A 27,052-nucleotide genomic window follows, 5' to 3' on the forward strand; every position below is an offset into this window, starting at 1 on the left:
ACCACCAATGTTCTGTGTATTTCCAACAACGAGACCATGCACTGTATGGTATTTTATGACTGTGTCATGTAGGCAAGGTCCTTCTACGTCAGAGTTGCTCTCCATACTCCTTTTTAATGGCTGAACAGTGTTTGGGTGTGTGATTGATCAGATGCCAGTGGATAGAGGACATCAGGGAATATTGCCCCTCAGTGATGACAGATACCTTGCCTCTCCTAAGAACTAGCAAGCAATCCAGACCAGAAATGACTCTTACAATTAATACTAGGAACACAGAAATGGGTCTTTTAGATGGCTCATAAATCAGCCAAGGGGCTATAAAGTATTAGTGGCTTTTTTCCTGGATGGCGAGGCCTTAGATGTATGGGTTCTCCATTTACAAAGCAGCTATAAAGAAAGCTACTTTGTTGTGGGAGGCATGGAAAGGTAACCAAAGTTGGATTCTTTGTGTTAGAGTGACCCTGACATTGACTCTGTTACTAGGTAAGGTGACTTAGTTGCACAGTAGCAACTCACTAAGGCTGTTAAGAACTGTGTGGCCCTCACTCACATCTTTTTTTGACAAGAGGTACTTACTTGGCATTCATAGCCTCCTCTGAAGGGATTTTCTCAGTCCATAGCAATAGGCTGGAGCTACAATGTGGCAGGTTTATTGGCCAACAAGAGACTAGCTTACTGCTACGTTCATTAAACAGGCTATGAAGGATGGAAAATGGGGTCATCTAATTGCTCAGCCAATTCGGAAATCTGTAAGTTGATGTCAAAGCGATACATGATTGGACAGTAGATAGTGGGGCGGAGGCAAAGTCTGTAGAAGAGGAAGAAAGGGGCAGGAGATTTGTGATGGAGCCGGCAGAAGTAGATGGTTCAGAACAAGGTGAATCAGATCGGTTTCATCTTGTGGGTTTATATCTTTATTAATTGACAGTGAATTTATTATTTAGATGTATTATAGGTTGAGAATTTAACATATAAATCTGTTTGATAAGTTATTGTTTGTTGAGTCACGTTCTTACCGAGTTGTGGAGGACAGTGCAAAAGCAACACTCAGGGGCTGGAGAGATGACTCAGTTGTTAAGAGCACTGACTGCTCTTCCAGAGGTCCTGAGTTCAAATCCCAGCAACCACATGATGGCTCATAACCATCTATAATGGGATCTGATGCCCTCTTCTGGTGTGTCTGAAGACAGCTACAGTGTACATAAATAAAATAAGTAAATAAATCTTTAAAAAAGAAAAGGAAAGAAAGCAACACACTGGGGTGGTCGTGGACTACCTGGAACAGAAGCAACAAGGGTGGGTGGCGTGGACTGAGCCTGGGTCAAAAGAAGCCAGTGTCTGTGAGTACTTAGAGGTGGCATTGGAGCCGCTAAGATAAAGATACCTCATGGTACCATGTGGCCCTATGGGAGCCAGCAGTAGGATGGGATGAAAGGTTATTCTCATTTTAGTATTTACCACAACCACATTCTAATCCTTGATAGAAGATAGGACAGGATAGAGGAGTAGGATGGGGTAGAGTAGGGTAGGGTAGGATAGAGTAGGGTAGGATAGGGTAGGGTAGAGTAGGGTGGGGTAGGGTAGAGTGGGGTAGGATAGGGTAGGTGGGGTAGGGTAGGGTAGGGTAGAGTGGGGTGGGGTAGGGTAGGGTAGGGTAGAGTGGGGTAGGGTAGGGTAGGGTAGGGTAGAGTGGGGTAGGGTAGGGTAGGGTAGGGTAGGGTAGAGTGGGGTAGGGTAGGGTAGGGTAGAGTGGGGTAGGGAAGGGTAGAGTAGGGTAGGGTAGAGTGGAGTAGGGTAGGGTAGAGTGGGGTAGGGTAGGGTAGGGTAGAGTGGGGTAGGGAAGGGTAGAGTAGGGTAGGGTAGAGTGGAGTAGGGTGGGGTAGAGTGGGGTAGGGTAGAGTAGAGTGGGGTAGGGTAGGGTAGAGTGGGGTAGGGTAGGGTAGAGTGGGGTAGGGTAGGATAGGGTAGGGTAGGGTAGAGTGGGGTAGGGTAGGGTAGGGTAGGGTAGGGTAGAGTGGGGTAGGGTAGGGTAGGGTAGGGTAGGGTAGAGTGGGGTAGGGTAGGGTAGAGTAGGGTAGGATAGGGTAGGGTAGAGTAGGGTGGGGTAGGGTAGAGTGGGGTAGGATAGGGTAGGTGGGGTAGGGTAGGGTAGGGTAGAGTGGGGTGGGGTAGGGTAGGGTAGGGTAGAGTGGGGTAGGGAAGGGTAGAGTAGGGTAGGGTAGAGTGGAGTAGGGTAGGGTAGAGTGGGGTAGGGTAGGGTAGGGTAGAGTGGGGTAGGGAAGGGTAGAGTAGGGTAGGGTAGAGTGGAGTAGGGTGGGGTAGAGTGGGGTAGGGTAGAGTAGAGTGGGGTAGGGTAGGGTAGAGTGGGGTAGGGTAGGGTAGAGTGGGGTAGGGTAGGATAGGGTAGGGTAGGGTAGGGTAGAGTGGGGTAGGGTAGGGTAGGGTAGGGTAGGGTAGAGTGGGGTAGGGTAGGGTAGAGTAGGGTAGGGTAGGGTAGAGTAGAGTGGGGTAGGGTAGGGTAGAGTGGGGTAGGGTAGGGTAGAGTAGAGTGGGGTAGGGTGGGGTAGGGTAGAGTGGGGTAGGGTAGGGTAGGGTAGAGTGGGGTAGGGTAGGGTAGAGTAGGGTAGGGTAGAGTGGGGTAGGGTAGGGTAGGGTAGAGTGGGGTAGGGTAGGGTAGAGTAGAGTGGGGTAGGGTAGGGTAGAGTGGGGTAGGGAAGGGTAGAGTAGGGTAGGGTAGAGTGGAGTAGGGTAGGGTAGAGCAGGGTAGGGTAGGGTAGAGTGGGGTAGGGTAGGGTAGAGTGGGGTAGGGTAGAGTAGAGTGGGGTAGGGTAGGGTAGAGTGGGGTGGGGTAGAGTAGAGTGGGGTAGGGTAGGGTAGAGTGGGGTAGGGTAGAGTAGAGTGGGGTAGGGTAGGGTAGAGTGGGGTAGGGTAGAGTAGAGTGGGGTAGGGTAGGGTAGGGTAGGGTAGGGTAGAGTGGGGTAGGGTAGGGTAGGGTAGGGTAGAGTGGGGTAGGGTAGGGTAGGATAGGAGCCTGTTGAAATAAAATACAGAACCAACCAGCCAGATGGTACGGGGGAAAGACACTTGCTGCAAAGCCCGACGACACAAATGTAACCCTGAGAACCCATGTGGTGGGAGAAGGGAATGAACTCCCCTGACCTTATTACATACATAATAAGTGACTTGTAAAACTGTTTTGTTTTGTTTTGAGACAGGCTCTCACTATGTAGTCCTATCTAACCTGCGACACTCACTATGTAGCTGGCTTCAAATTTACAAGAAATCTGCCTCTCTCTGCTTCCCAAGTATTGAGATTAAAAGTGTGTCCCTCCAAACTGATTGATAAACATTTTAAGGGGGCTGGAGTGATGGCTCAGAGGTTAAGAACACTGGCTGCTCTTCCAGAGGACCCAGGTGTGGTTCCTAGCACCCACATGGCAGCTCACAACCACCTCTAGTGCCAGTTACAGGATATCTACTGCCCTCTTCTGGCACCTTTGGGTGGCACATATGCACGTGGTGCATGGATACCCTTACACATAAAAACAAAAATAAATAAATCTTGGGGGCTGGAGAGATGGTTCAGCTGTTAGAGGGCCGGAGTTCAATTCCCAGCCACCACATGGTAGTTCACGGTCATTGATAATGGAATCTGATGCCCTCTTCTGGCATGCAGGAGCACATGCAGATAGACACTCATAGACACAAAATAAACCTTTCTACAAAGTAAAACAACAAAAACAAACAAAAAAATTTTTAAAAGACCTCTTAAATTAGTACAAAAATAGTCCTTTGTGTATATAGACTATGAGGAAACGTGCTGAAAGACGAGACAGGGCTCTGTCTGGAAACACAAAGCATCTAGATCCTCAGTGATCTAGTATGAGGCTGATAATGTCTAACTGTGAGTCAGCTTACACTGTCTACCCCGTCTACAGAGTATTAGACAGTAAGCAGCAGTAACAATAAAACTATACACTCAGCATCAGGACCTACCGAATGGCATTACTATTAACCATCACCAGGAGCCAAGCAGGTGCAACCCTGAATCCTAAAGCCTGTGTAGACAACTGTCTAAAACATAGAAGGGACAATCAGATGTGTATCCTAGCAACAGGGAAGCTGAAGAGGGGGACACAGAAGTCCTAAACTGGCTACACTATAAAGGATGCTGGATGGACCACAAAAAAAAAAAAAAAAAAAAAAAAAAAAAAGGACTAGACCAGTGGTCCCTTTAGAGCAATGGTTTTTCAACTCATGGATGATGACCTCTTTTGGGTCGAAAGATCCTTTCACAGGGTTTGCCTAAGACTATCTGAAAACACAGATATTTACATTACAATTCATTTTATTTTATTTCAGACAGTTTTTCTGTGTAGCCCTGGCTGCCCTCAAACTCAGAGATCTGCCTGTCTCTGCTTCCCAACCCCCACCAGTGCTGGGATCAAAGGCATGCAACTAAGTTACAATTCATAACAGTAGGAAAATTATGGTTACTAAGTAACCACTTCTTTAGAGGGAGGGGAAAGTGTGTCAACCCTAATCCAGATTTTCCATCAGAACCTGGAGAACAGAAGTGGGGAACCAGACTTCAGTGATCTTCAAAAAGTCAGCCACAGTCTTCAAGAAGTCAGACAGAGGGCAGGGATGTAGATCTTTCTCGTAGTACTTTTATGTTGAAGAACATGGTAAGTGTGAATGAAACCCTATTGTCCCGTCCCCCCCCCCCCACGCTTCTTACTTGTAACCCACACACTTCAGCTATTGTGGTAACTTCTCAAAAAGCCAAAAGGGGCGGCACTTTGCTTATGGCAGAGCAGGCCAGAAGTGCTCCGGTCTCTTAGCAGGTAATTCTGGTCTGCCTATGCTGATCTGATAGATTTGACTCTTAAATCTGGTTTCTGATATGAGTCCTGGGTAAGTGGGAGACTGAAGCCTTGAGGCCCAAATCCATATAAATCTTATTAAGCTTCATTTGGCCTGTACATCGGTCAATAGAAGACAGCCATTAAAGAAATCCCTGGAGACGCACCTGTCTGTGGAGACCCTACGTGCAGCCCACTCATGCCGCATGACGAAGCAGAGCTGGAGCAGTAGCTTATGTTACGGTATTATTTCCTAGAAGGGCAGGATGGTTCACTTGGCAAGAAAGCTGGCTGCAAAGCCTGGCTTGCAGGACTCACGTGGTAGAACCAACCCTACAAACTATACTCTGACCACTACACAAGCACAGTGGCATATACATAATGCCCCCTGCCCTCCCTCCTTCCTTCCCTCCCTCCCTCCCTCCCTCCCTCCCTCCCTCTCTCTCTTTCTCTCATACACACACACACACACACACACTCACACACACACACACACACACACACACACACACACACACACACACGCCCAAGCCCCACATTTTTGTGTGACTTCAAAGAGGAGGGACCACACAATTACACAGCCATTCATGCCGGTGTGAAGCTTCCCATTCACAGCCCGGCCAACCAGATACTGACACCCAGCAGGCCGAGCTTTACTCCAGGCTGCCGTCTCCCCTGTGAGGCAGCCTTACAGAGTCCTCTCTATCCTGTGGCAGTGGGGTTGGTGTCATGTACAGCTCTCTTCTTGTGTTACCTCATCAAATCCTACAGTCCGTAAAGGGGGGGTACCATCTATACCCCCATTTCAGAGAGGGGAAAACGGAGGCATACGGAGCTACGAGGCTTATTAGTACAATCCACCTGGGTAGAAAGTGCTACACAGGGCTGGGGTCCAAACCCAAATGCCATGGTTCTTCAGAACACAAGTCATGGCACACCTCACCCTCCTGTTTACTTCATTGTATCTTCTGTTGTGCTCCCCCTCGACCCCCCCATCCCCCGCCGAGACAAAATGGCCTGGGCTGGTCTTTTATATATTATGAAACTCATAGTGACCTCAAATTTATGTCAGGCCTCCTGCCTCTGGAGCGCTGAGGTAAATGAGCTACTGTGTACAGTTTAGCGCCACCATGTCTTTAAAGTCATTGATTTTTTTAGAGATCTGCAAAGCGCTTTTTTGGTTCAACCCTTTTAATCTCATCTAGTAGAGCCCAGTCTCCTGTCTTCCTGCATGGGGTTCTAAAGTTGGCAGCTCTGAGCTTATTCCCCACCCCCAATCTCACAGCTTAATCTCACCAATACCTTAAGAATTCCTTGCTATGTGTCAAGGCACACAACTTGAATCCCAGCACTCTGGAGGCAGAGTCGGGCAGATCTCCGTGAGTTCAAGGGCAGCCAGGGGCTACATGGTGAAAACCCCATCTCAAAACAAGCAAACAGAGCAAAACTAAGAACAGTGCTTTTAACTTGAAAGAACTCCTTCAGCTGAGCAGGTTTAGGAATTGGGTGTCCCCTCCTCATGGCATACCCCTAACTAATAATGCTGGCCCTTCTGGGCACTGCATTGGCCCTCCTTGTGATCAAGCTACTTGTTTTTAAGAAGTGGGGGTTGTGAGATTTCCTGAAGAGTCACAAAACAAAAGGCTCTGAGTGTCTGTCAGCTGTGAGCTGGGCTCCTCCCTGGTGCTTCTCAGTGTGACTGTTTAGTTAGGGATGACCTACTGATGGCTGGCAGACACAGCAATGTCCTGACCACAGGGAGGCTCACCGCCCTCCCTGCTGTCCTCTCCCCTCAGCTCTCAGTCACTGAGACCTGTCTTCTCACCCTTCACTTACAGCTTACGGCTGATAACCTCTAGCACCATCTGCATTAGTCAACGGGCCTGGGCCTCTTCTCCTTGGACAAGATCCATAGATCAGAGGTCCTGACTCAACAGCAGAGGTGACAGGCTGTCTCCTGTCCCCTCACACTCTGAGATCATCAGTCCATTCTCTCTCCAAGCATCCAGAGCTGCTGGGTACAGGAGGCAGCACTCAGTTAGCCCCAGCACTCAGGAGGCAGAGGCAGACAAGTCTCTGTGAGTTCGGGTACACCCTCACCTACAGAGGGACGGCCAGGGCTACACAGAGAACTTCTGTCTTGAAAAACAAAAACAAATCCAGAGTCTTTTAGCCATCTCCTCTCCCCTCTTCAGCGGTCCCGTCCCTGTTTCTTCACAGTGCTGGCATATGAAGCTTCCTTGTCACTTTAGAGACTTGGCATCTCTTAAATGCTTTTTCTCTAACAGCACAGGCAAATCACTTCAAATTCCTTCTGGGGTTTACAGTTGAAGAGCGACATCCCTCCCTCCCTCTTTCTTTCCCTGTGAGGCAGGGACTCCCAAGCTGGCGCTGAGCATTCAGGAAGGATGGTACCATCAAAGATGTTTACCACCAATGCTGCTTCCTGTGATGCTGAGGCTTCAAAGATCTAAACTAGCATTCTCTCTCACCTGAGCTACATGACTGTGTTCAAACCAACAGAGACCCACCTGCCTCTGCCTCCCAAGTGCTGGTATTAGAGGTGAGTGCCACCAAACTTGGTAACTAGCCCCCTTTTTGTTTGTTCAGTTCAGAGACAGCCTCTCCCCCATGCCCCATGTAGCACAAGGTGGTCCAGAGTCAAGATCCTCCTGCCTCAGCCTTTTGAGTTGAAATTTCAGATGTGTACCACCAAGTGTGGCCTTCATCCCATTCTTAAATGTACTCTCACCCTAGACTTGAAAGCGGCTTAATTCGAACATTAGCCTGGTTTACCTGACTGTTAGAGGGTTCTACACAAGCGTCATATCTCTCAAGGGTCAGGACTGGCAAAGACTCCCTTTCAGACACAGGTGCTTTGAGTGATCTCAGGGTCACCCCCATGAAAACACCAGTGGTTGGGAATTTGGGAGAAAATGAAGGGAGAGGGGGATCTCCTCTCAGCAATAAGAGGGAGATGGTGGTCTGGGAGTGTTTACAGTCTTGGCACAAGCCCCCAGAGATAAATGAGGTTGCAATTGTGGGTGTGGGAGGAATTTGGGGCGGCACTGAAAGCATCTTAGAAGGAACTAAGAACATCGCGGTGGGGCTCCAGGGCCCTCAGCAGAGGTTTTTATTACGTTATTTTGACTCTGAAATAGAACCGAAAACTTAACTTTCGTCTAGCAAGACCAAGACAGAACAAGCAATCTCAGCGAAATTCCAGGTGATAACCATCACTCTACAAGGGATGGGACATCATTGGGAAAGGGAAGTAGAGATGTCCTCAAAACAAGGGAGGCTGCAAAACTGGGGGAGCACAGATGTGTTGTGGCCACACCAATCAATTACCGGGACTTCTGTCCTGATCAGCAGTTTCGGGGCCCTGACCTGGGGTTTGGACAGGTTTTTCTTTTTTTTTTCTTAAATAGAAAAGGGAGAGGTGCAAGGAACATTTTGCATGCAAATGGGCCGCTGCCAGGACAGCCCATTAAAATGTAAAACTCCACATTCAGCTGACAGAATGGTGCAAGCCACAGTGCCGGCCACAGGGGCTGCAATAAAGCTCACAACAAAGAGGCCAAGGAACAACAGGGCTGAACGGCCTCTGTCAGCAGGTCCCCTCTCTCGTTGCCATGGGGACTCCACCCGGGCTTACTAAAGGTATTTCCTGAGGAGAAAGGCAGCACACACTTGCCCAGGCAGCCGAGCTAATCCTGACAGGAAGCCTTCGCCATTCAGGAGCCCAGGGGCTTGGGGCTGAAGTTTTGTTTTGTTTTTATTAAAAAAAGATTTCAGTCTTTTGTGCGTCCCACCTCATCACTGTAATTTAGTACGGAGCTGCCTGTGCCGGCCAAAGCCGAAGCCAGGGTCCTTGCGTCCACCACATGACTCTCCCTCCCCCCAAAATCAGCTCCCCAGGAGCTGAGCTTGAGGAGGTAACAGGAAAACCCTTACTTAGGAGTCCCAGGCCAAGAGTTTTGTTTCAACCTCACAAACCTTTCAACAAAGGTATCCACCAGGATTGTGTTCAGTTGGGGCTCAAACTTCATGCCACTGGCATTATGGTACCCAGGACCTGGTGTCCCCTGATTCCCACCGCAGCCCCGTCCAGTTAGAAGGATCATAATTACATGATTAAGAAAGAAATTAAATCCCCCCCTCTTCCCCCACAAAAGTTCTGGCTCTGCTGGTAAAAGTCTGGACCAGGCAGACTCTCTCTGTACCCTTTTCCAAAGCTGGGTCTTTAATACACTGTTCCTCTTCCTCTTAGCTCACTGGCCAGAAAGAACCCAAAAAGAGGGGATGCCCTGCAGCTTCAGGAAGGGCGGTCTGTGCTCAGGGCTCCCAGAAGTTTGAGTCACCGTGTCTCACTTGGCACCAGAAGAATGCAGCCATGGCAGATTCAGGGAAGAAAGCCAACCACACAGCTGGCACTGAAGGCAAACTCCTCTGTGACAACTGCCCCCTAGGGCAGCTTAAGGTCCACTAACATTTCCTGAGCAACTTTAAGTCAGAAGATCCATCCCCAATAGTGGTGTGAGGGGGGAAAATAAGGCGGGGAGGGGGGGACACTGAAGTGGCTAAAACCTGGGCCGTGTACTTGCAAAGCCTGTTTGGGGGTTATATTGGGGGTTATATTCCTCCAGTCCACATACACACAACATAGCCTCAATCGAGACAAAATCAGAAAGGAAAAGTTTGTGGAATCATTGAGATTGCCTATCAATACAATACCCACACCCAAAACACACACACACACACACACACACACACACACACACACACACACACACACGCCTATTAGAAAGCTTCTTTGGTTGTTCTAGGTAGTTTCAATTTTGGGTAAAAGTAGCTGGAGAGTGATTTGAAGGGCCTAACGCGGTGGGCCATAAACAGGTGAATCTTGTCATGGTGTCCTTCACCCAAAGTCACTTCCTCAATTCACACAATTGGTCACCAAGTGATAGAATGCCTAAAGCCGCCTCTGCTAAGTTGTTGGCCAGGAAAGGGGGGTGGTGGTCCTGTTGCTAGGGCGGCAGCTTGGACCCTCCCACTACTGGCAGGGAGCCCGGGCCTCCCAGCCATGTGTCTGCAGCTGCGACCTGTCATACACTTCCTGGTCTGGGTTCTGTAATGGAAAGATCATTAAGTGTGGGGGGGGGGGGGGGAATAAGAGGACTCTACAGGGAAGAGGTAACTCCCGAAGTCCGCTCTACTCTTAGGCCCTGACCTTAAAGTCTGCTCAGGTTCCTTAAAGAAAGGAATGCACTGCCCTGCCCCCAAGCGCCCGGGAGCCTCCTAGGGCCACCCCTCCCCCAGGCTTGGAAGCCCCAATTTGGAGAAGGAAAAGGCCAGCAGCTGGGCAGGAAAGGTTGCAGTCCCCAAAAACTTGCTGATCCATTTATTCAGTAGGAGTGTCAGCTGTTTCGGAATGTGCCTTCTGTCCCCCAAAACCACAGATGGTGCCGGGGTGAAAACGATTTTGTTATGTGTTGCCTGCGGTCTGTCTGCACCGTGCCAATGAGTCTGGGGGTGTTTAGGTCCAGAGAACCCAGCATTAGACCACCCAATCCAGAGTGGGCAAATCTTGGCCATGAAGAAATGCCCACAGCTGGGGAGACACCTTAGGGGTGGAGCACTTACTTGACATTCTTGAGGTTCCAGTTCAATCTCCACTATCAAATTCACTCACCGGCTTAAGAAAAGGTGTGTGTGTGTGTGTGTGTGTGTGTGTGTGTGTGTGAGAGAGAGAGAGAGAGAGAGAGAGAGATCTTTAATAGCACTCACACCTTACATCCCAGCACTGTGCATGTGTATGGGTGGGTATGTGCATCCAAAGGCAGGCAGGTTAACTGAACCTGGTCTACACAGCAGTGTCTAGGCCATCCAGACTACATCAGACTTTAAAAAATAAGATAAAATAAAGACCCTTATTTTTACTTTATGAAAATACACAAAATAAAATGCCCTAAGGTAAAAATAATCCAGAGAAAGCTGGTTACTTGGTAATAGGCCGAATGTCAACTAGGGAAGGTGACAGCAATGTGAGCATGGACATGGTGGCTCTTGCCATGTAAGCCTGGTATTTATGACTCGGAAACAGGAGTGCTAGCAAGGCTAGCCTGGGCTACATAGCAAGTTCCAGAACAGCCAGGGCTACCTAGAGAGACCCTTGTCTTTAAAAAAAAAAAAAAATCATACAACGATTAGGTTAAAGTAGAAAGCTTTAGTTACACATATTTGTACCAAACTCGTTCACACAAACTAAAAGACCCCAAAGATTGGGAGCACAAATGCCTGAAATGGAGCTTCATTTATAGCCATAACACTGGGGTCATTCTTCAGCCTCTATTTCTTACACACACGGTATCAAACAAGCAAGCCGTCTTTGCTTGAACACTGGAGAGCATGGGGGTTGGGAGAGGAGGGAAGAGTTCTGAGTTTGGGGAGGGGCTCTCTGTACCCTTTTTACCTGGTACTCCAGAACCATGGAACTCTTTGGGTACAGACTTGCCTCAGGCAAGCACCCCTAATGTCCTCTGGGAAGAGGCCTGGCTAACATTCACTTAGTGCGTTAAGCCAGAACAGTTCAGCAGAGACGACGGCTGAGCTGGAAGAGCCTAGCACTGTCCACTGTGATTCTGGGCTAGTTACCTCCTGTTCTGACCCAGTCTCCCCGTGCAACATGAAGGTCAACCCTCCAGCCCTAGGTCCCTTCTGGCTCAATGTCCATGCTTCACCCGAGTCCTAGGATGATAGTTAAGAGTCACTGTGCCCAGCCAACTTTTCATTTTGAAGGTTAGAATGTTAGGGTCTGAGAGATGGCTGAGAAGGAACACTGGCAGAAAGCTGGGGTTCAATTCCCAGCACCCTTGTGGAGGCTCACAGTGGTCTGTAGGTCCAGTAACAGAGGATCCTGGCAGGACTCATTGTATACAGGCGGTGCATTTAAATGCATTGCAGCCCAAACACAAAACGTGTAAAAGTTAAAAGAAGAAAATAAAATTTAAAAACAAAGATACCTTTTTAAATGGAGCCAGCATAGTGGTGCATTCTTTAATCCCCAAGCTCGGGAGGTAGAGGCAGTTGGTTCTCTATGAGTTTGTAGCCAGCCTGGTCTACATCATGAGATAAGCAGGGTAGCCTAGGCTATATAGAGAGACCCTGTCTCAAAAAAAAAAAAAAAAAAAAAAAGGTTGTTAACTTACCTAGGCATTCACTTATTCAGAAAGTATTAATATGTACCAGGTATGATTGCATCATTTAATAAATACATAAACTTTCCAACTTAAAATTATTCTACTTAGGGGCTGGAGGGATGGCTCCACTATTAAAATATAAAATACATCTTTGGCAGAGGACCTGAGTTGGTCCCCAGCATACACACATGGTGGTTCATAACCCCCTGTAATTTCAGCTTTAGGGGATCTGACCCCCCTCTTTAACTTCTGTGGGATGCAGTCACGTGCTCATTAGCACACACAAAATTAAAAATAAATCTTTTAAAAAAAGAACCTTTCAACCATAATATGGTAGGAAAAGAGAAACTGTACCATACTCTAGGCTAGTCATAGGCCACACAATCTTGATATGTTGACCATACGCTGTGGCTCCCTGGCAGCCTAGGATTACAGGGTACATGTCAAACAAGCACCCAAAGTTACAACCTCTACCTAAATGGTCTCAAACTCCCAATCCCCATGCCTCAACCACCCAAATAGCTATAATTACAGGCAGTCACCAAGACGTTCCACCATTGGCTAAGATTAGGCTTTGTGTTTCAAGACTTTGCTAAGCTTCAGGTTAAAGTAAGTATGCCAAAGGCATTAATCGTGGGCTGAACTGGGATACAAAGCAGATTCGATGTACTAAAGCACTTTTAAAAAAAATTTTCATTGTCATTCGGTACACACAAGCGCGCACGCACACATGCACACACGCACACATGCACACACGCACACATGCACACACGCACAACTTTGTGGAACCGGTTCTCCGCTTCTACTATTACAGAAGTTCTGGGGATTGAATCCAGCAGCAAGTGATCACCAGGGCTTGTGCAGCAAGTGCTCTTTCCTGCCACACCATCTCGTCAGCTATGACTTTTAATTGCTATTTTAGAATGTCGCCCGTTATGTAGGAAAGGTTTTGGGCTTGGGTTCAATCCCTGGGCCTCACGCAGTGGAAGAAGAAAACTGACTCCAGCCAGTTATCCTCTGACCTACATGCACACACACTTCTGTCTTTTTGAAATTTCACCATAATATTAGGTGTAGTGATATAGCCTCAGCACTGGGGAGGTGGAGGCAGGAGGATTGGGAGTTTGAGGCAGCAGGGCGTAGATGAATGCCCCATCTTTAAAAGAAGAAAAAAAAGTTCACTATAAAACAATGTTTTACATTATGTCAACAACAGGTTCACACACTCAACCTTAATCCATGTGTAGCTGTATCACAATCTTTTGAACTTGATTTAAACTTGCATTGTCTTATTGTGGCCAGGGAGGGAGGTCCAAATTCCATAAACACAGAGATATGTACCATATAAGCCTAGGTGTGAAGGGCTACACCTTGTAAATTTGTAAAAACACTTTATTGTGTTTGTATGATGACAAAAATCTTCTCGTAATACATTTCCAAGAACATCATCAAGGCAACAAATCAATATAAGTATCTCTCTGTATATTCAACCGTAATGAAATTAATGAGCTGGCGCTGCCTCAGATAAGCAATCTGCCCCCTTTACTTTGAGCTCTTTGGCCGTCTTATGCAGTGTGAGGCGTTCTTACATAACCTGTCTTTCCTTGATGTGGGCTTCAAATATCGCTCCCTAAATGAGTTATTTATTATACCTGCAAATCTATTAAAAGGTATGGCAGTGTACCAGTTTAATCTCAGCACTCCAGAGATGGAGTGTGAAGCCAGCCTGGTCTTCAGAGCGGTCACAGGACACCCAGGGCTACAGAGAAACACTGTCTCAAAAATCATGATTAAAAAAAGAAAGAAGGAAAGGAAGGAAGGAAGAGAAAATGCCACAGTGCAAACCACTAAACATAACCTAAATTATCTGCCGATAGTAAAGGAGTAAAAATTTTGTAACCTACACAATGCAATACTATGTAGTTACTAACAAAAAAAGAAAAATATGCATAAGAATATATTTAAGTTACAAGCCAATATATACAGTATAAATTCTATTTCTCTGATATGAACACAAGAATAAAATCTTAAAAAAAAAGATTCAGGTCAACTGTGACTACTGATGGAGGGTGAGAATCTAAGACATTTTTCTGTCTGTACAAGTCTGTAATTTCTTGTTGTAAACATATCAAAATAATGTTTTGGAAGTTTTCTTGTTTGTTTTTATATTTTATTGTTTAATTGATTTGTTTGTTCTGTTTTGATTTTTTTTTCAAACAGGGTCTCTATAGACCAGGCTGGTCCCTAACTCACAGAAACCCACTGCCTCTACCTCCAGAGTGCAGATAAAGATTCTACACCCATCAAAACAATGTTCTTAAGGACTGATGGTGTCACTCATCTGTAACTGCAGTACATGGGAGGTCACGGCAAGAAAGGCCTTTGCTGCATACTGAGTTCAAGGTCGTCCTGGCCTACATGAGACCCCCTGTCTTAAAAAAGAAAAGATAAAGTCATTCTTTTTTAGCTGCACAGATCTTTGTTCTAGTGGACTAAATAGGACTGTTTACCCTAGTATACAAGAAGCTGTAGGCACTAGGGGTGCAATGGGGTAACACACCAAAAATAAACAACAGCAACAACAACAACAAAAATATACCCTGGGGGCTGGAGAGCCCGCTCAGTAGTTAAGAGAACAGACTGCTCTTCCAGAGGTCCCGAGTTCAATTCCCAGCAACCACATGGTGGCTCACAACCATCTCTAATGGGATCTGATGCCATCTAAGGATAAAGAGGGTGTACTCACACACATAAATAAAATCTTTTTTCTTAAAGATTTATTTATTTCATGTATGTGAATATACTGTCACTGTCTTCAAACACACTAGAAGAGGGCACCAGATCTCATTACAGATGGTTGTGAGCCACCATGTGGTTCCTGGGAATTGAACTCAGGACCTCTGGAAGAGCAGTCAGTGCTCTAAACCACTGAGCCACCACTCCAGCCGAAACAAAATCTTAACACAAAACAAAACGCCCATACACCATACAGAATAAAATAAGTATTCAACTACAAACTGAAAGGGGGGAGGGGTAACCTAGGATTCTTTAAACTGTGGAGACATGGGGCTAGAGTGTTGGCTCAATGGTTAAGAACACTGGCTGCTTTTTGTAGAAGACCTTGGTTCAATTTTCCTGCACCCACCCACACGGTGGCTTACATCTGTATGTGATTTCAGTTCCAGAGAATGACGCTCTCTTCTGGTCTCTTCCAGCACTGCAAGCACATGCACATATGCACACCCAGTCACATAAGATGTGGAAACAAACAAACAAAAAAAAAAAAAAAAAAACCACGAAGAAGTGGCCTTTTAAATAAAATCTCACTGTGAACCCAAACTAAATCTTAAGGGTAAGAATTAAGCATATATTATTAAAAATCAAAAAGTTGGGCGGGAACAGGTGGGCATTTCATGTTAAAGGAGATGGACAAGCAACGGTCATGTTACAATCTAGGAAAAAATAGGAATATGTCTGGATAGATGAGGGGCGGGGTGTCAGTGAAGAAATGGGTTGGAAACCAGCCTGAGTGTAGCTCACTGTGGGGGACACAAGGAAGAAAAGGGTGAGAGCTGGACTCAATTTTCTTTGCTAATTAACCATTTGAAATTTCAGTACTGATGTTTCCTATCCAGACAGCACGTGAACATTTTGCTGAACTCCAGGCAGGCCCTCTTACCCACTTTGCCTACACATTCAGGGTCTGGGAAACAGTTGCGTTCAGGCGGTTGTCCCCAATCACCTCTCTTACACAAGCCGTCCCAGGAGGCTCGGTGGCACCACCGAACAGCGGATAAGGACAGTACTGGGTTTCAACTCTCACCCCAGCCTTGCTCAGTATGCAGGACAGGATTCCCGGATGAAGACAGCAGGAACCACGTGTGGTCAGGGACAGTAGTGGCAACCAAAGACCAGTGGGGGTGAGGGAGGGCAAGCGCTCAGGCCAGCGTTCACAGCCATGAAGAAGGTCAAGGTGGCAAAATAAAGTCAGAAGCAGCCCAGACTCCAAATGATTTCTCTAATGCTGTGACCATTTAATACATTTCCTCGTGTTGTGGTGAGCCCCCCCCCCCCGCCGCCATAAAATTATCTCGTTGCTACTTCATAACTGTAATTTTGCTACTGTTATGCATCTGAGGATCTGTTATGAATACTGTTAGGAAGCTAAGAGAGAGCAGCCGGGCCCCTGTTAGGGGAGAAACAGTTGTCTCTCTTTCCAGGTTCCAGGGTAGAGGGAAGTAAAAATCTGTGTGTGTGTGTGTATGTGTGTGTGTGTGTGTGTGTGTGTGTGTGTGTGTGTGTGTGTGTGTGTGTCTGTGTGTGTGTGTGTGTGTCTGTGGAGGGGGGTGGGGAATGACCAAACAGCCTTCCCAATAGCCTAGAGGAATGAGACCTTGTAAAAGCAGGGCAGAGCTACTGGTCAGACTCTCTGACCTGGCTCTCACCTCCTGGATAATGATTCCCCAGAACTCGCTTCCCCAAGAGCATCTATTACATCCCAGAGGCATCCTGCTCCTTGGTAGGAATGACCCCTTGCCTAGGCCCTGCAGACCCACTGGGAGGCAGCAGCAAAAGCTCCCTCTGGCTCTGCCCTCCTCACAGGTACGTCCCCAGACACCAGGTGACAGAATCCTGGCTGCATTCTTTGTATGGGGCTCCCTCCCTGCCCCCACCAACAGCAAGTCCTCTGGACAACCATTTGTTCTTTCTTCCCTGAGAAATTCCTCCTCCTCCCTGACTTTGGGGAGCGGCTGGCAGAGCCAGAGTGGAAAAATCAGTGAAGCTAATGGTGTAGCAATGCAGAGGCCCGAGCCAAGAACACAGCCTTGAGCAGCTCGGCTGCCCTGGCCGAGCTGCTGCTGCAGACACGTGAGTACCCTCACATTCTCTCCCAGGCTGAGCACTGCCCTCCCACCCCACCCCCTCCACTAGCAAGCAAGCACCTTTCAGAGATCCTGGCACCACCTCCAGGGAGGGAATGTACTTAGAACACATCTCAGACTTCATGGACCTAAAGCCTCCACCCTCGCTTGAGCAAAAAAAAAAAAAAGGGGAGGGGGCACATCATTCAACACCTCTTGTTTCATATAATTCCACTCTCACTCTAAAATCCTCTACCATCCAGGGCCAGTTAGAAACAAACAGGGTCTTTTCATAAAAAATTTTTGCTGGAGGGCAGGGAAAGAGATGTATTATTCCCCCAAGTGTATTCTTAAGCCAGCTATGTGACACTACCCCTTAGGCCACACCATCAGGCTAAAGCTGACTATAGCCTGCCTATCGGTGGATGACCCTACATACCTAGGTAGGTTCCCAAGCAGCTAGGCTGAGATCCACACCCTCTTGGACCAAAGGCAACTCAGGACCCACCCCCAGTGGGGTGGGTGTGGGAGGGCTACCAGGGAACTACAGCTGAGGCCAGGGCCAGATTTTGGCAGCACCCCCAGCCTTTCTCCCATAGGCACAGGTTTCTGTAGAACAAGGACAAAGCCCTGCTTTGTGGCACACGGGCGGCCGCAGCCAGCATCATCGGAGACTGTGCTGCTTTTCCATTAACTGTAACCTCCCCTCCCTCATCCAGCCACTAGACTCCTTCAAATCTGGGTGGGTGGGAGGAGCTGCAAAAACCTCAGCCATTAAGTCGCTTATGAGTTGCAGGTTTCCGTGGACTGAGGAAAAATATTTCAAGACTGGAAGTCTCACTCTCTCTCGGCTCCTTTAGGGTGCTCGGGGAATGGGTGAGGAGGGGCCTCTACAAGTGGCCCTGCGAAGTTTTGGACATACCCACTCACACATACATGAAAACGGCCTTCCTCAGGTTCAGATAGCTCCTCAGCTGGCTCTTATCTTTTGGAAGGGGGTATTCTGCCCCTAGGCCTGTGTCCCGGTTTCATTTCACCCATAAACCCCAAAGCCCAATCTGAAACTTCAGACTCAGTAAATGGGAGAAAGAAGGGGGGTGGGGGTGGGGGGAGGAGACTGGTTTTCCTGGAACCCTTATTAAATCAACTTTGTAAGGACAGCCAGAAACTGCAGGCTTCCTGGGTCCCTTCGGAGCAGGGGCGTTTGCAGCCCACAGAGACTGTACTCAATCAGGGGAGGGGCTGCCATCTCTTCTCCCCCTCCCCTAAAGCCTTCCCAAAGCTCAGAAGTGCAAGCAGAGTCTGGGATGGGTTGTTTTTAACTTCTGGACCAATCTTTGTGACGTAGAGTAGTTTTGTTTTTTTAATTGTTTTTAAGACAACAGCAGCATTACTTAATCAGTAGGGCCAAGACTACAGCACGCGGCATGTGTACAAGGTTCTAAAAGTTTACAAGGTACAGAGAGAAAACTATTCCCCTGACATCACAGTCAGGGTGGGTCTGTGTTCTGTCTAAAGCGTTCCCCCTCCAAGCAGGGTGTGGTGGCATGAGCCTTTAATGCCAGCATTCAGAGGCAGAAGCAGGTAGATCTCTGAGTTCAAGGCCAGCCTGGTCTACATAATAAGTGCCAAGACATCCAGGGCTACAGAGACTCTGTTGCAAAGAAATAATACAGTGACCCACGTGGCTATCACGGGTGATTAGACCCAGATGTCACTGTAAGACTTCATTCTTGACAGGATACCCTAGAACAAATGACTCGAGTGCACGGTGACAGGAAGTAACAAAATGTGGGTTGGAGACAGCAAGAAGCATGGGGAAAGCTTTTGGGATGACAAACTGATCTCTTGACTAGGATGGTAGTAACATGAGGTGTGGACCAGAGCAAGTTCCAGGACAGCCAGGGCTACACAGAGAAACCACATGTCAAACAAACAAAACAAAACAAAACAAAAAAAAAAAAAAAAAAAATAGCAAAACAGGTAAAAAGGACCACTAGATTCAGTCTCTGTCCCTGCCTCAGCAGCTTCAATGACCCTCCCATCCCCTTAAAATTCCTTACATGGGGGGCTGGGAGAGATGGCTCAGAGTAAAGACCATTGGCAATAGCCTTCAGAAGGACCTCGACGCCGGTCCAATTCCTAGCACCCAAATGGCAGCTCACAACTGTCTAGTGGATCTGATATCTTCACACAGACACACACACTTGACAAAACAGCAGTGCACATAAAAATGATTAAAAAAAATAAAGCCATTTAAAAGTCCTTGTAAGAGGACCATTCAGAAACTGCCTGCCCACAGTGCCTGGACAAGGTCTGAACTGCCCGCTTTCCTTCCTTGGGCTGCAAAGAGACAGTGGTAGAGGATGAGGCTGGGAAGGAGGGAGAGGAGAGGAGAGGACGGGGAGAGAACCCATGGATTCTATTCTAGAATGTCATCTTCACTCTCCCAGGCCCTCAGTCCCGCTCCCCTGACTGACACTCAGCCCTACTCCCTCTCTTCCTGATGCAAGAACAGCCACGCAAACTTTCACGGGAATGTATTGTGACATTTGAGCCTTTATTGTTCCCAACTTAATGGTTTGTCGCACAGAACAAACCAGCTTACTGAAAACTTGGTCCGTGACAGTATACTTCAAATTTCTCAGCAAGAACCATTCAAATATACTAAGTTCCTTGGCAAGATGCAAGCCTTCCATATGCTGGCTGAATTCAATCTTTCCGGATGTTACTTTCTACAGCTATGTACTCAATGAGCAATGCCGTTGTGCACACATCTTAAACCTCTGGACTTCAAGAATGCCCTCTCTTACCCCCACCCCCCCGACCTGTACCTTAGTACCCTAAGGTAAGATTACAGGTAAACACCTGTAATCCAGCACTCAGAGGGCTAGGATAGAAGACTGTGAGGCCAGCTAAGGGCTACACCGAAAGATCCTATATCAAAAATAAAAAGATAAAAGACTCCTATTTTCTTTTGAGACAGAATCTAAGTAGCACTGGCTGGCTATACAGACCAAATTGGCCTCAGACTCAGAGATATGCCTCCAAGTATTGAGATTAAAGGCATGTGGACCGTGGACAGTGTCACTGTGCGGTTTAACTATATGGTCTACCAGCAGCCGGAGATGGCTCAGAAGTTAAGAACACTAACTGTTCTTGTGCAGGAAAATGGGGTCCAGCACCCACAAGGCAGCTCACAATCATACTTTTTTTTTTTCTTTGCTTTATTTTATTTTATTTTGAGACAGGGTTTTTCTGTGTAGCTGTGGCTGTCCCAGAACTTGCTATGTAAACCAGGCTGGCCTCGAACTCATAGAGATCCTCTTGACTCTGCTTCCTAAGTGCTGGGATTAAAGGCATTTGCAACCACTGCCTTATACTCTCACAACAATCATTCTTAACTCCCATTTCCGTAGGATCCATGAATCCTCTTCTGATCTCTGCAGGGATCAAGCACATAATGCAGAACATACATACACACATGAAGAACATACATACACACATACATGCAGGCAAAACACGCATACACGTAAAATTTTTAAAGAAGTTTTAGTAAGTAAATAGTCTGCTTTGTACTTTTTGTCTCTCCACTGCTTGACAGTAACAATATACTACATATTTATAGCCCTATGGGTACAGAGGTCCCTTCTTGCCTTGAGCCTCAAGCATGTCCTTGTTCATATCTGTCTTTGGTGCTACTACTGAATACAACGTGAGCATACCAATTTCAGCCACTGCACCCCTGCTCCCTTCTCACTACCATCTGTACACACGGGTCCACTCACTGATCATCAAACAGGTCCCCGACAACTTAGAACACAGCCCTGCACACGTGGCCACCATTGGCATGTACATCCCAAGTCTTTAGCCCACTCTACCTACAGCAGCCACTAACTAACTCTCAAGCCTTTCGAGAGCAGAAAAAGGTCTCAACCTTTATCTGTGAGTCCCTCAGAAGCCACCAGGAATCTTAGGAGCAGTAACAACTTCCAGGAACTCATAACACAACACAGGCCAGTGGAGCCCGTGATGATGCTCCCGTGCCCCATCCTGCCTCCAGTTCTTTCCCAAGTCTCTTAAACAGGCCATCTCCAAAGCAAACTATTCATCAGGCCCCCAGGTAAGACCTGGAGAACCAAGTCCAAAAAGGCGAGTGGTCCTGACTGCCCACACCCTCCTAGAACACAGGTCACGGGAACAGCTTTCTGGAAGCCAGAAGCAAGCTCTTTTTGCGCTAGGGTGATTTCTCCAAATCTATATTCATGTCACTCATCATCCAAGTTTAAAGACCTAATTACACTGTTTCCCCAGAAAGAAAGCACTCCCCAAATTCCTCACCTCTGGCTAGCCTTTGTGATCCCTGCCTCTGACGGTATATGATATAAGTTGGTTTGGTATATGATCTCAGATCAGCCCAGGCGTGGGGAAGGGGCACTTTCTGGCTGACAACCTCACCTCCATGCCAGTAACCCACCCTGTTTCTTCAGCTCAGGGGGGTCCAGCTTGTTGTCTTACCTTGTTCGGGCAAGGTTGGGGCTGGCCTGGCAGTGCAGAGAGTGGCTGTGACCAGCACAGCCCAGAAGAGGAGGCACCTCCAGCCCCACATCCCAGTTCTTCAGTTAGAGGTTGGTAACAAGGCTCCGCACCTCCATGGATACTCCACCTTGAGCGTGGTCTGCCTTCTCAAGCTGACTCTGGGGGAAAGAAACAGTAGGTGTAATAGAAGTTGGAGAAAAGAGGGGTGAGGGGAAAAAAGAAGGCGCCTAAGATAATGTCCATGGTCAAGACATGAAGTAAGACTAGGCAATACAGTAAGACTAGGCACCTCAGGGCTGGAGAGATGATTCAGCAGTTAAGAGCACCGACTGCTCTTCCAGAGGTCCTGAGTTCAATTCCCAGCAACCACATGGTGGCTCACAACCATCTGTAATGGGATCTGATGCCCTCTTCTGGTGTGTCTGAAGACAACTACTGTGAACTCATATACATAAAATAAAGAAAAAGAAAGATTAGGAACCTCCCCTTATATTAAGGCTGGATGAGGCGACCCAGTATGAGGACAAAGGTCCCAAAAGCAGGCAAAAGCATCAGAATCAGCCTCCATTCCCTCTGTTAGGAATCAATCCCAAAAAATCCACATCTACACAAGGTAACATATGCAGAGGGCTTTTGTCAGGCTATGTAGGCTCCCCCATTCTCAGCTCAGAGCCCTAATTGATGTTGTGGGTTTCTTGTGGTGTTCTTGACCCCTCTGGCTCCTACAGTCCCAGAAGGATGCTTCTTAAGGTGCAAAGAGAATGGAGTCTATCTGGACACTGGATCAGAGGTAACAGGTCTTAATTAGGCTTAAATCCATAATATGGCTTGTTCCCTAATAGGCACTTTTGGGGAGGCACTTTAGGAGACAGACCCTCCTGGGAGGTTTCAAGTCAGCTGGAGACATGCCTTGAAGATTACAGAGATTCAGTCTCACATCCCTCTTCACCTTTTCTGTTCCTGGCCATAAGTGAGTGGGATTTCTCTGTTACCAAGAGAGATCCGCACTTGCCTTTGTCCCACCATGAAGCGTGCCCAAAAGCAACAGTCAACCACAGATTGAAACCCACACAACGGAGAGTTTAAATAGACCTTTTCTCTCTTTAACTTGATTACCTCAGCTATTTTGATAGAGTTGGGAAGCTAGATTCTACCTTTCAGTTCTACCAGAATGTTCTCAGTACAGACCAAGTGCCAAGTTGGCTGGGACTGTCACCATGATGTTCTTCAAGATAAATGCCTCGCTCAACTATGAAAGGAAGGTTAGCGCCTCATGGAAGTCCCAAAGAGCCAAATTGTGGTGAAGGGCTTGAGAAAGAAAGTTGTGCAGTTTCAGGTCCCCAAAACTTCTGATATAGGGTTTGTAGGCACGACCAAGTTCAAGACCCATCACATATAAGCAGTCCCCCAAAATGGCACAGAAATGGCATGAAGAAACCCCAATAAGAAAGCTGGGTGTGGAGGAGCACTCCTATAGTCCCAGCATTTGGGAGGCAGAGGTAAGGGGATCTCTGAGTTCAAGTCCCCCCGGTCTCTATAGAAAGGTCTAGGACAGCCAGGCATACATAGAGAAACTCTTTTCAACACCCCCTCAAAAAAAAAAAAAAAAAAAAAAAAAAAAAAAAAAAAAAAAACCCAAGTCACAAAGATATACATCTCGTAAGATGGAGGCAAGCAAGACAGAAGCAACAGTGCACATGGGTCAGCAGGGCCCTCCTGAAGCCTAAGGAGGTTCAAGATGCCAAAGAGTCCCAACCACAGGGTAGGCAGACTTGCTTTCATCGCCCACCCAAGCTCGGGAATTGGATTCATGGCCACATGGCCAAGGGTTGCAAACTGTACCAACTGAAGACTAGGTCCAAGCAAGGCTGAGACTGCAGCTGCAGCTCAGGGTCCCAAAGGTGTGTAGGTCCCCATGAGGGTCTCAAAGTAAAGACCTTTCTCAACCCGAAAGCAGATAGACCAGTGTGACCCCCCCCACTCTCCTCAACCCTTGCCATATACCTGCACTATCTGTAGATGGTTGTTGTAATGTTCAAGTTAAAACAAAATAATAACAAGAAAGAAAGACACACACACACACACACACAAAAGAGAGACAGAGAGAGCCTTGTTTAAGTATTGTGCAATCATTGTAAGGGACAGGAATCTGCTGACTTCCCGACACGAGACTTCATCCAGGACAAACCAATCCCTCTGGTAAAGAGTAAATAGACAGGTCAAGAGCAGGGTCACAAGTCAAGAAACAGAAGGTGCTGTAGACTGTCGTTAATGGGTAGGTAACTAAAGGAAAGATGGTGCATGTCATTAATCCCAGCATTCTGGAGGTAGGCAGATCTCAATGAGTAAGGCTAGCCTGATCTACACAGTGAGTTCTAGGACATACAGAAAGAAAGAGGGAGAGAGGGAGGGAAAAGAGGGAAAAAAGAGAGAAAGGAAGGGAGAGAGAAAGGAAGAGAGGGAGAAATAGGTTGAGTACCAGTTTACAGCTTCAGGTCACATGAAATACGGAGACCCCATAAACCCCCTTTTTTTTCAACTAGAGGAGGAATCCAGGGCCTTTCACAAGCTTAGCAAGTGTTCTACGGCAGAGATCCATCCCCACGTCTCCGGAGTCTTTCTTTTTGCCCCCTAACATGAGAAGAATCACAGGACCTCCAGTCACGCCAGCCTCCATCCCGGAGAACACATGCTTTTCACCACTACCTGAAGGCAGACAGGACACTGTGAGGTGGATCCAGGTACCTCTGACAGCAATGAGTGGAAATGGGGGTGGGGGTGGGGGTCTGCACAGAACAGCCAAGCAGTCAAGAGCCAGCTCAGAGGCTGAGGCAAAGCAGCTTACACGGACCTAGCTAAAGCCATGGATTCTGCAGCCCTCGACCCATCTCGAGTCTTGTGATGGTAAATTTTTGGTATTGTGTACGTTCTATTTTATTTATTACTGCTGGGGGCGGGTAGGGTTAGGGTTATGGGGACTGAGCCATCTCACTGGCCCTGTGATGGTAACCAAGGGTCCTAAGGATGAGATGACAAGTAACAAGAAATGGCTGGTCACTGTGCATGGAGGTGACCATCTCCTGTCTCCCAGGTGGTTTCTGTCCTCAGTGCTTCAGGAAAACATCCAAGCTATTCAGAGAATCTGCTTCCGGAACATGCCCTAATGTGGTGCCCTGCCTCCTCCTGAGCCGGGTAAGGGCCCTCGCTGGCAAGTCAGTCCTGGTTGGCAAAACCCACAAATCCTTGGCCAGCAGAGTATGTGCGCACCACCACTAGCTTGTCTCCAAAGGCTTACTAAAAAAAATTTAATACTTTTAAACCAAAAGTGAAGTAAATATTTCTCTTCTGGTTCTTTCTTTCCTTCTTTCTTCTTCCAAATTTAAGAAGGATTAGAAATGAAAGGAATATTTGCTGAATAAAATTTCCTTTATTCCTCCTGCTCTGTCTCTAAGGATAGTACCGGTCTCTGCTAAGCGATAAAAGAAACTGGGGGTGAGCGGTAGTTGGGGATCCAAGAGCTTAAGTTCTTTGTCCAAGGAAATGAAGTTGTTGGTAACACTAGAACTTGATCACCCAAGTTTGGGGAACATTAATTCAAGGTGGGAGAATGCAAATCATTTCGCCACACCTAAATGGGATACGGCTCAGAGGAGAAATCAGAGGCCGTGAGTTCATCCCCAACACAGGAAATTCGAAAATAAAAACCAGCCCCCCATCTGATGCGGGCAGACACAGGCAGACTCCCACACACTAGAGAAACCAAGAGGGCAGATAAAGAGAAATCCAAGTTAGTGCTGGAAATGACAAGTCCCTCGTTCTGTTTGGCGGACAGAAAGACCTTTAGAAACAAATCATTCAGGACCCTTCGGGACGCAGGGCCAGGTAGTCTCAGGCCTGAAGATACTTTAAACCCACACCTCAGATCCCAAAGTCACATCTAATCAGTACAGATAGGCCTGCTATGCAGAAAGTAGACTGAACAACAAAAACCCAAGTTCCACAGTAACCCTGAGTACTAAGTCTTTAGTATCAACAAAGGGTAGGTAGGAGGAGCCGGTGTCACCGTGAGATGACTGATTAGACTCCAGCAGACCGCAGCTTCCACCTGTCACTCTGTCCCCTGAGACAGCTGCCCACCTACCTCTTCCTAGGGGTGGGCTAGCTACACACACCTCCTTTTATCCCCGGTGATGAATGCTCTTCAGACACCTGAGACTATTCTGAGAGTATTCTGGCACCTTCCTCCTGACTCATGTCCAAAACAGGTACAAGAGTTCCTCCTGCCTTCCCCCTCCCCCCAGGCCTCAAGTTGCACAAAGATGCTATAGATACTTGGCCACCTGGTACCAACCCCAGGAGTGACAAGGTTGCTGGGCACATGCCATGCACGGCTCCGCACATCTGCAGAACATGTGGTGACACAAACCATGAATCCAAATGCCATGGGGAATCCTAGAGACTGGCACCCTTAGCCCTTAGGAGTCCCTTCCATCCTCCACTGCTTGACAGGTGTGACCCGTAGGAGGACACAGTGGTTCCCACACAGTGCTACAAGGGCCTCCCCATCAGTCCCTCCACTATCAGCAGAGGCTCCCAGCTTCCAAGCCCAAGCTGCTTAGATGAAGAGGTCTTCAAGGGAAGGCAATGAGATCACATGACCTCAGTTTTCATACTTGTGGGGAGGCTAAAATATTTATCCTGACGATGAGAGGGTCTCTTTTTAAAGTACTTACAAAACAGGAACTTCAGGCTATCTAGTAAGTCAGGGCCTGGGGCACTCAGCCTTTTACCTCAATTCTAAAGGTATAGAGAGCCTACTAACATCAAATCTCTGTCTAAAATGATGCAAGAAACCTAGCTGGTGCATTCAGGGCCAAGAATCTGCCATGGTCTCTTCTTCCTTTATATCCTCCTCTTTTTTTCTCTCCTTTTTTTTTGGGGGGGGGGTTGAAACAGGGTTTCTCTGTGTAGCCCTGGCTATTCTGGAACTCACTCTGTAGATCAGGTTGGTCTCCAGGTGCTGGGGTACAGGGTATGCACCAGCACCACCCACCTTCTCATCTCCCTCTTAAAGACTTTCTTTTTGCATGTGTGAGTATGTGCATGTGTGCTGTGACTATGTGCTGTATGTGTAAGGGTACCCAAAGAGTCCAGGAGACAAGGTGCCATGTGTTAGTAAGTGTGTGTTATAATTGTGTGCCATAAGTGTATGTGTACCCAAGGAGTCTAGGAGAGAGGGTGTCATGTATGAGTGTGTGTGAGTGTGTGTGAGTGTATGTTGTGACTGTGTGCCACATGTATATGGTTACCCAAGGAGTCCAGGAGAGAGAGCTGGAGCTAAAGTAACAGGAGGTTATGAACCACTTGATGTTGGTCCTGGGAAATGAACCCTGGTCTTCCTGAGGGACAATGAGAGCTCTTAACAGCTGAGCCATCTCTTCAGCCCCAGGTCTTCTCCCTGTTCTTTAGAGAATGCTGTCAACAACTGCTTTTATTCATGACACTACCCCCATGGCACAGTTCCTTACCCTGGGCATTGATTCCCAAGTGAAGGAGACCTGAACATTTGCCTTTCCACCTCACA

General features: G+C 47.4%; 1 protein-coding gene across 3 annotated transcripts in view; it reads right to left on the reverse strand.

Annotated features, from left to right (window-relative positions):
- The window catches only part of FGFR1 (fibroblast growth factor receptor 1), a 55,080-nt gene that overhangs the window by 20,788 nt on the left and 7,240 nt on the right, over positions 1 to 27,052 (reverse strand). For all 3 annotated transcript variants that reach the window (XM_080928452.1, XM_080928451.1, XM_080928450.1), the window contains exon 2: positions 21,448 to 21,626. In XM_080928452.1, the coding sequence (XP_080784578.1) occupies positions 21,448 to 21,538 (91 nt within the window). In that variant the 5' untranslated portion in view covers positions 21,539 to 21,626. The remainder of the gene's footprint in view (positions 1 to 21,447; positions 21,627 to 27,052) is intronic.

This window comes from Micromys minutus (genome assembly GCF_963924665.1).
Source record: "Micromys minutus genome assembly, chromosome: 14".
Taxonomy (NCBI): Eukaryota; Metazoa; Chordata; class Mammalia; order Rodentia; family Muridae; genus Micromys; species Micromys minutus.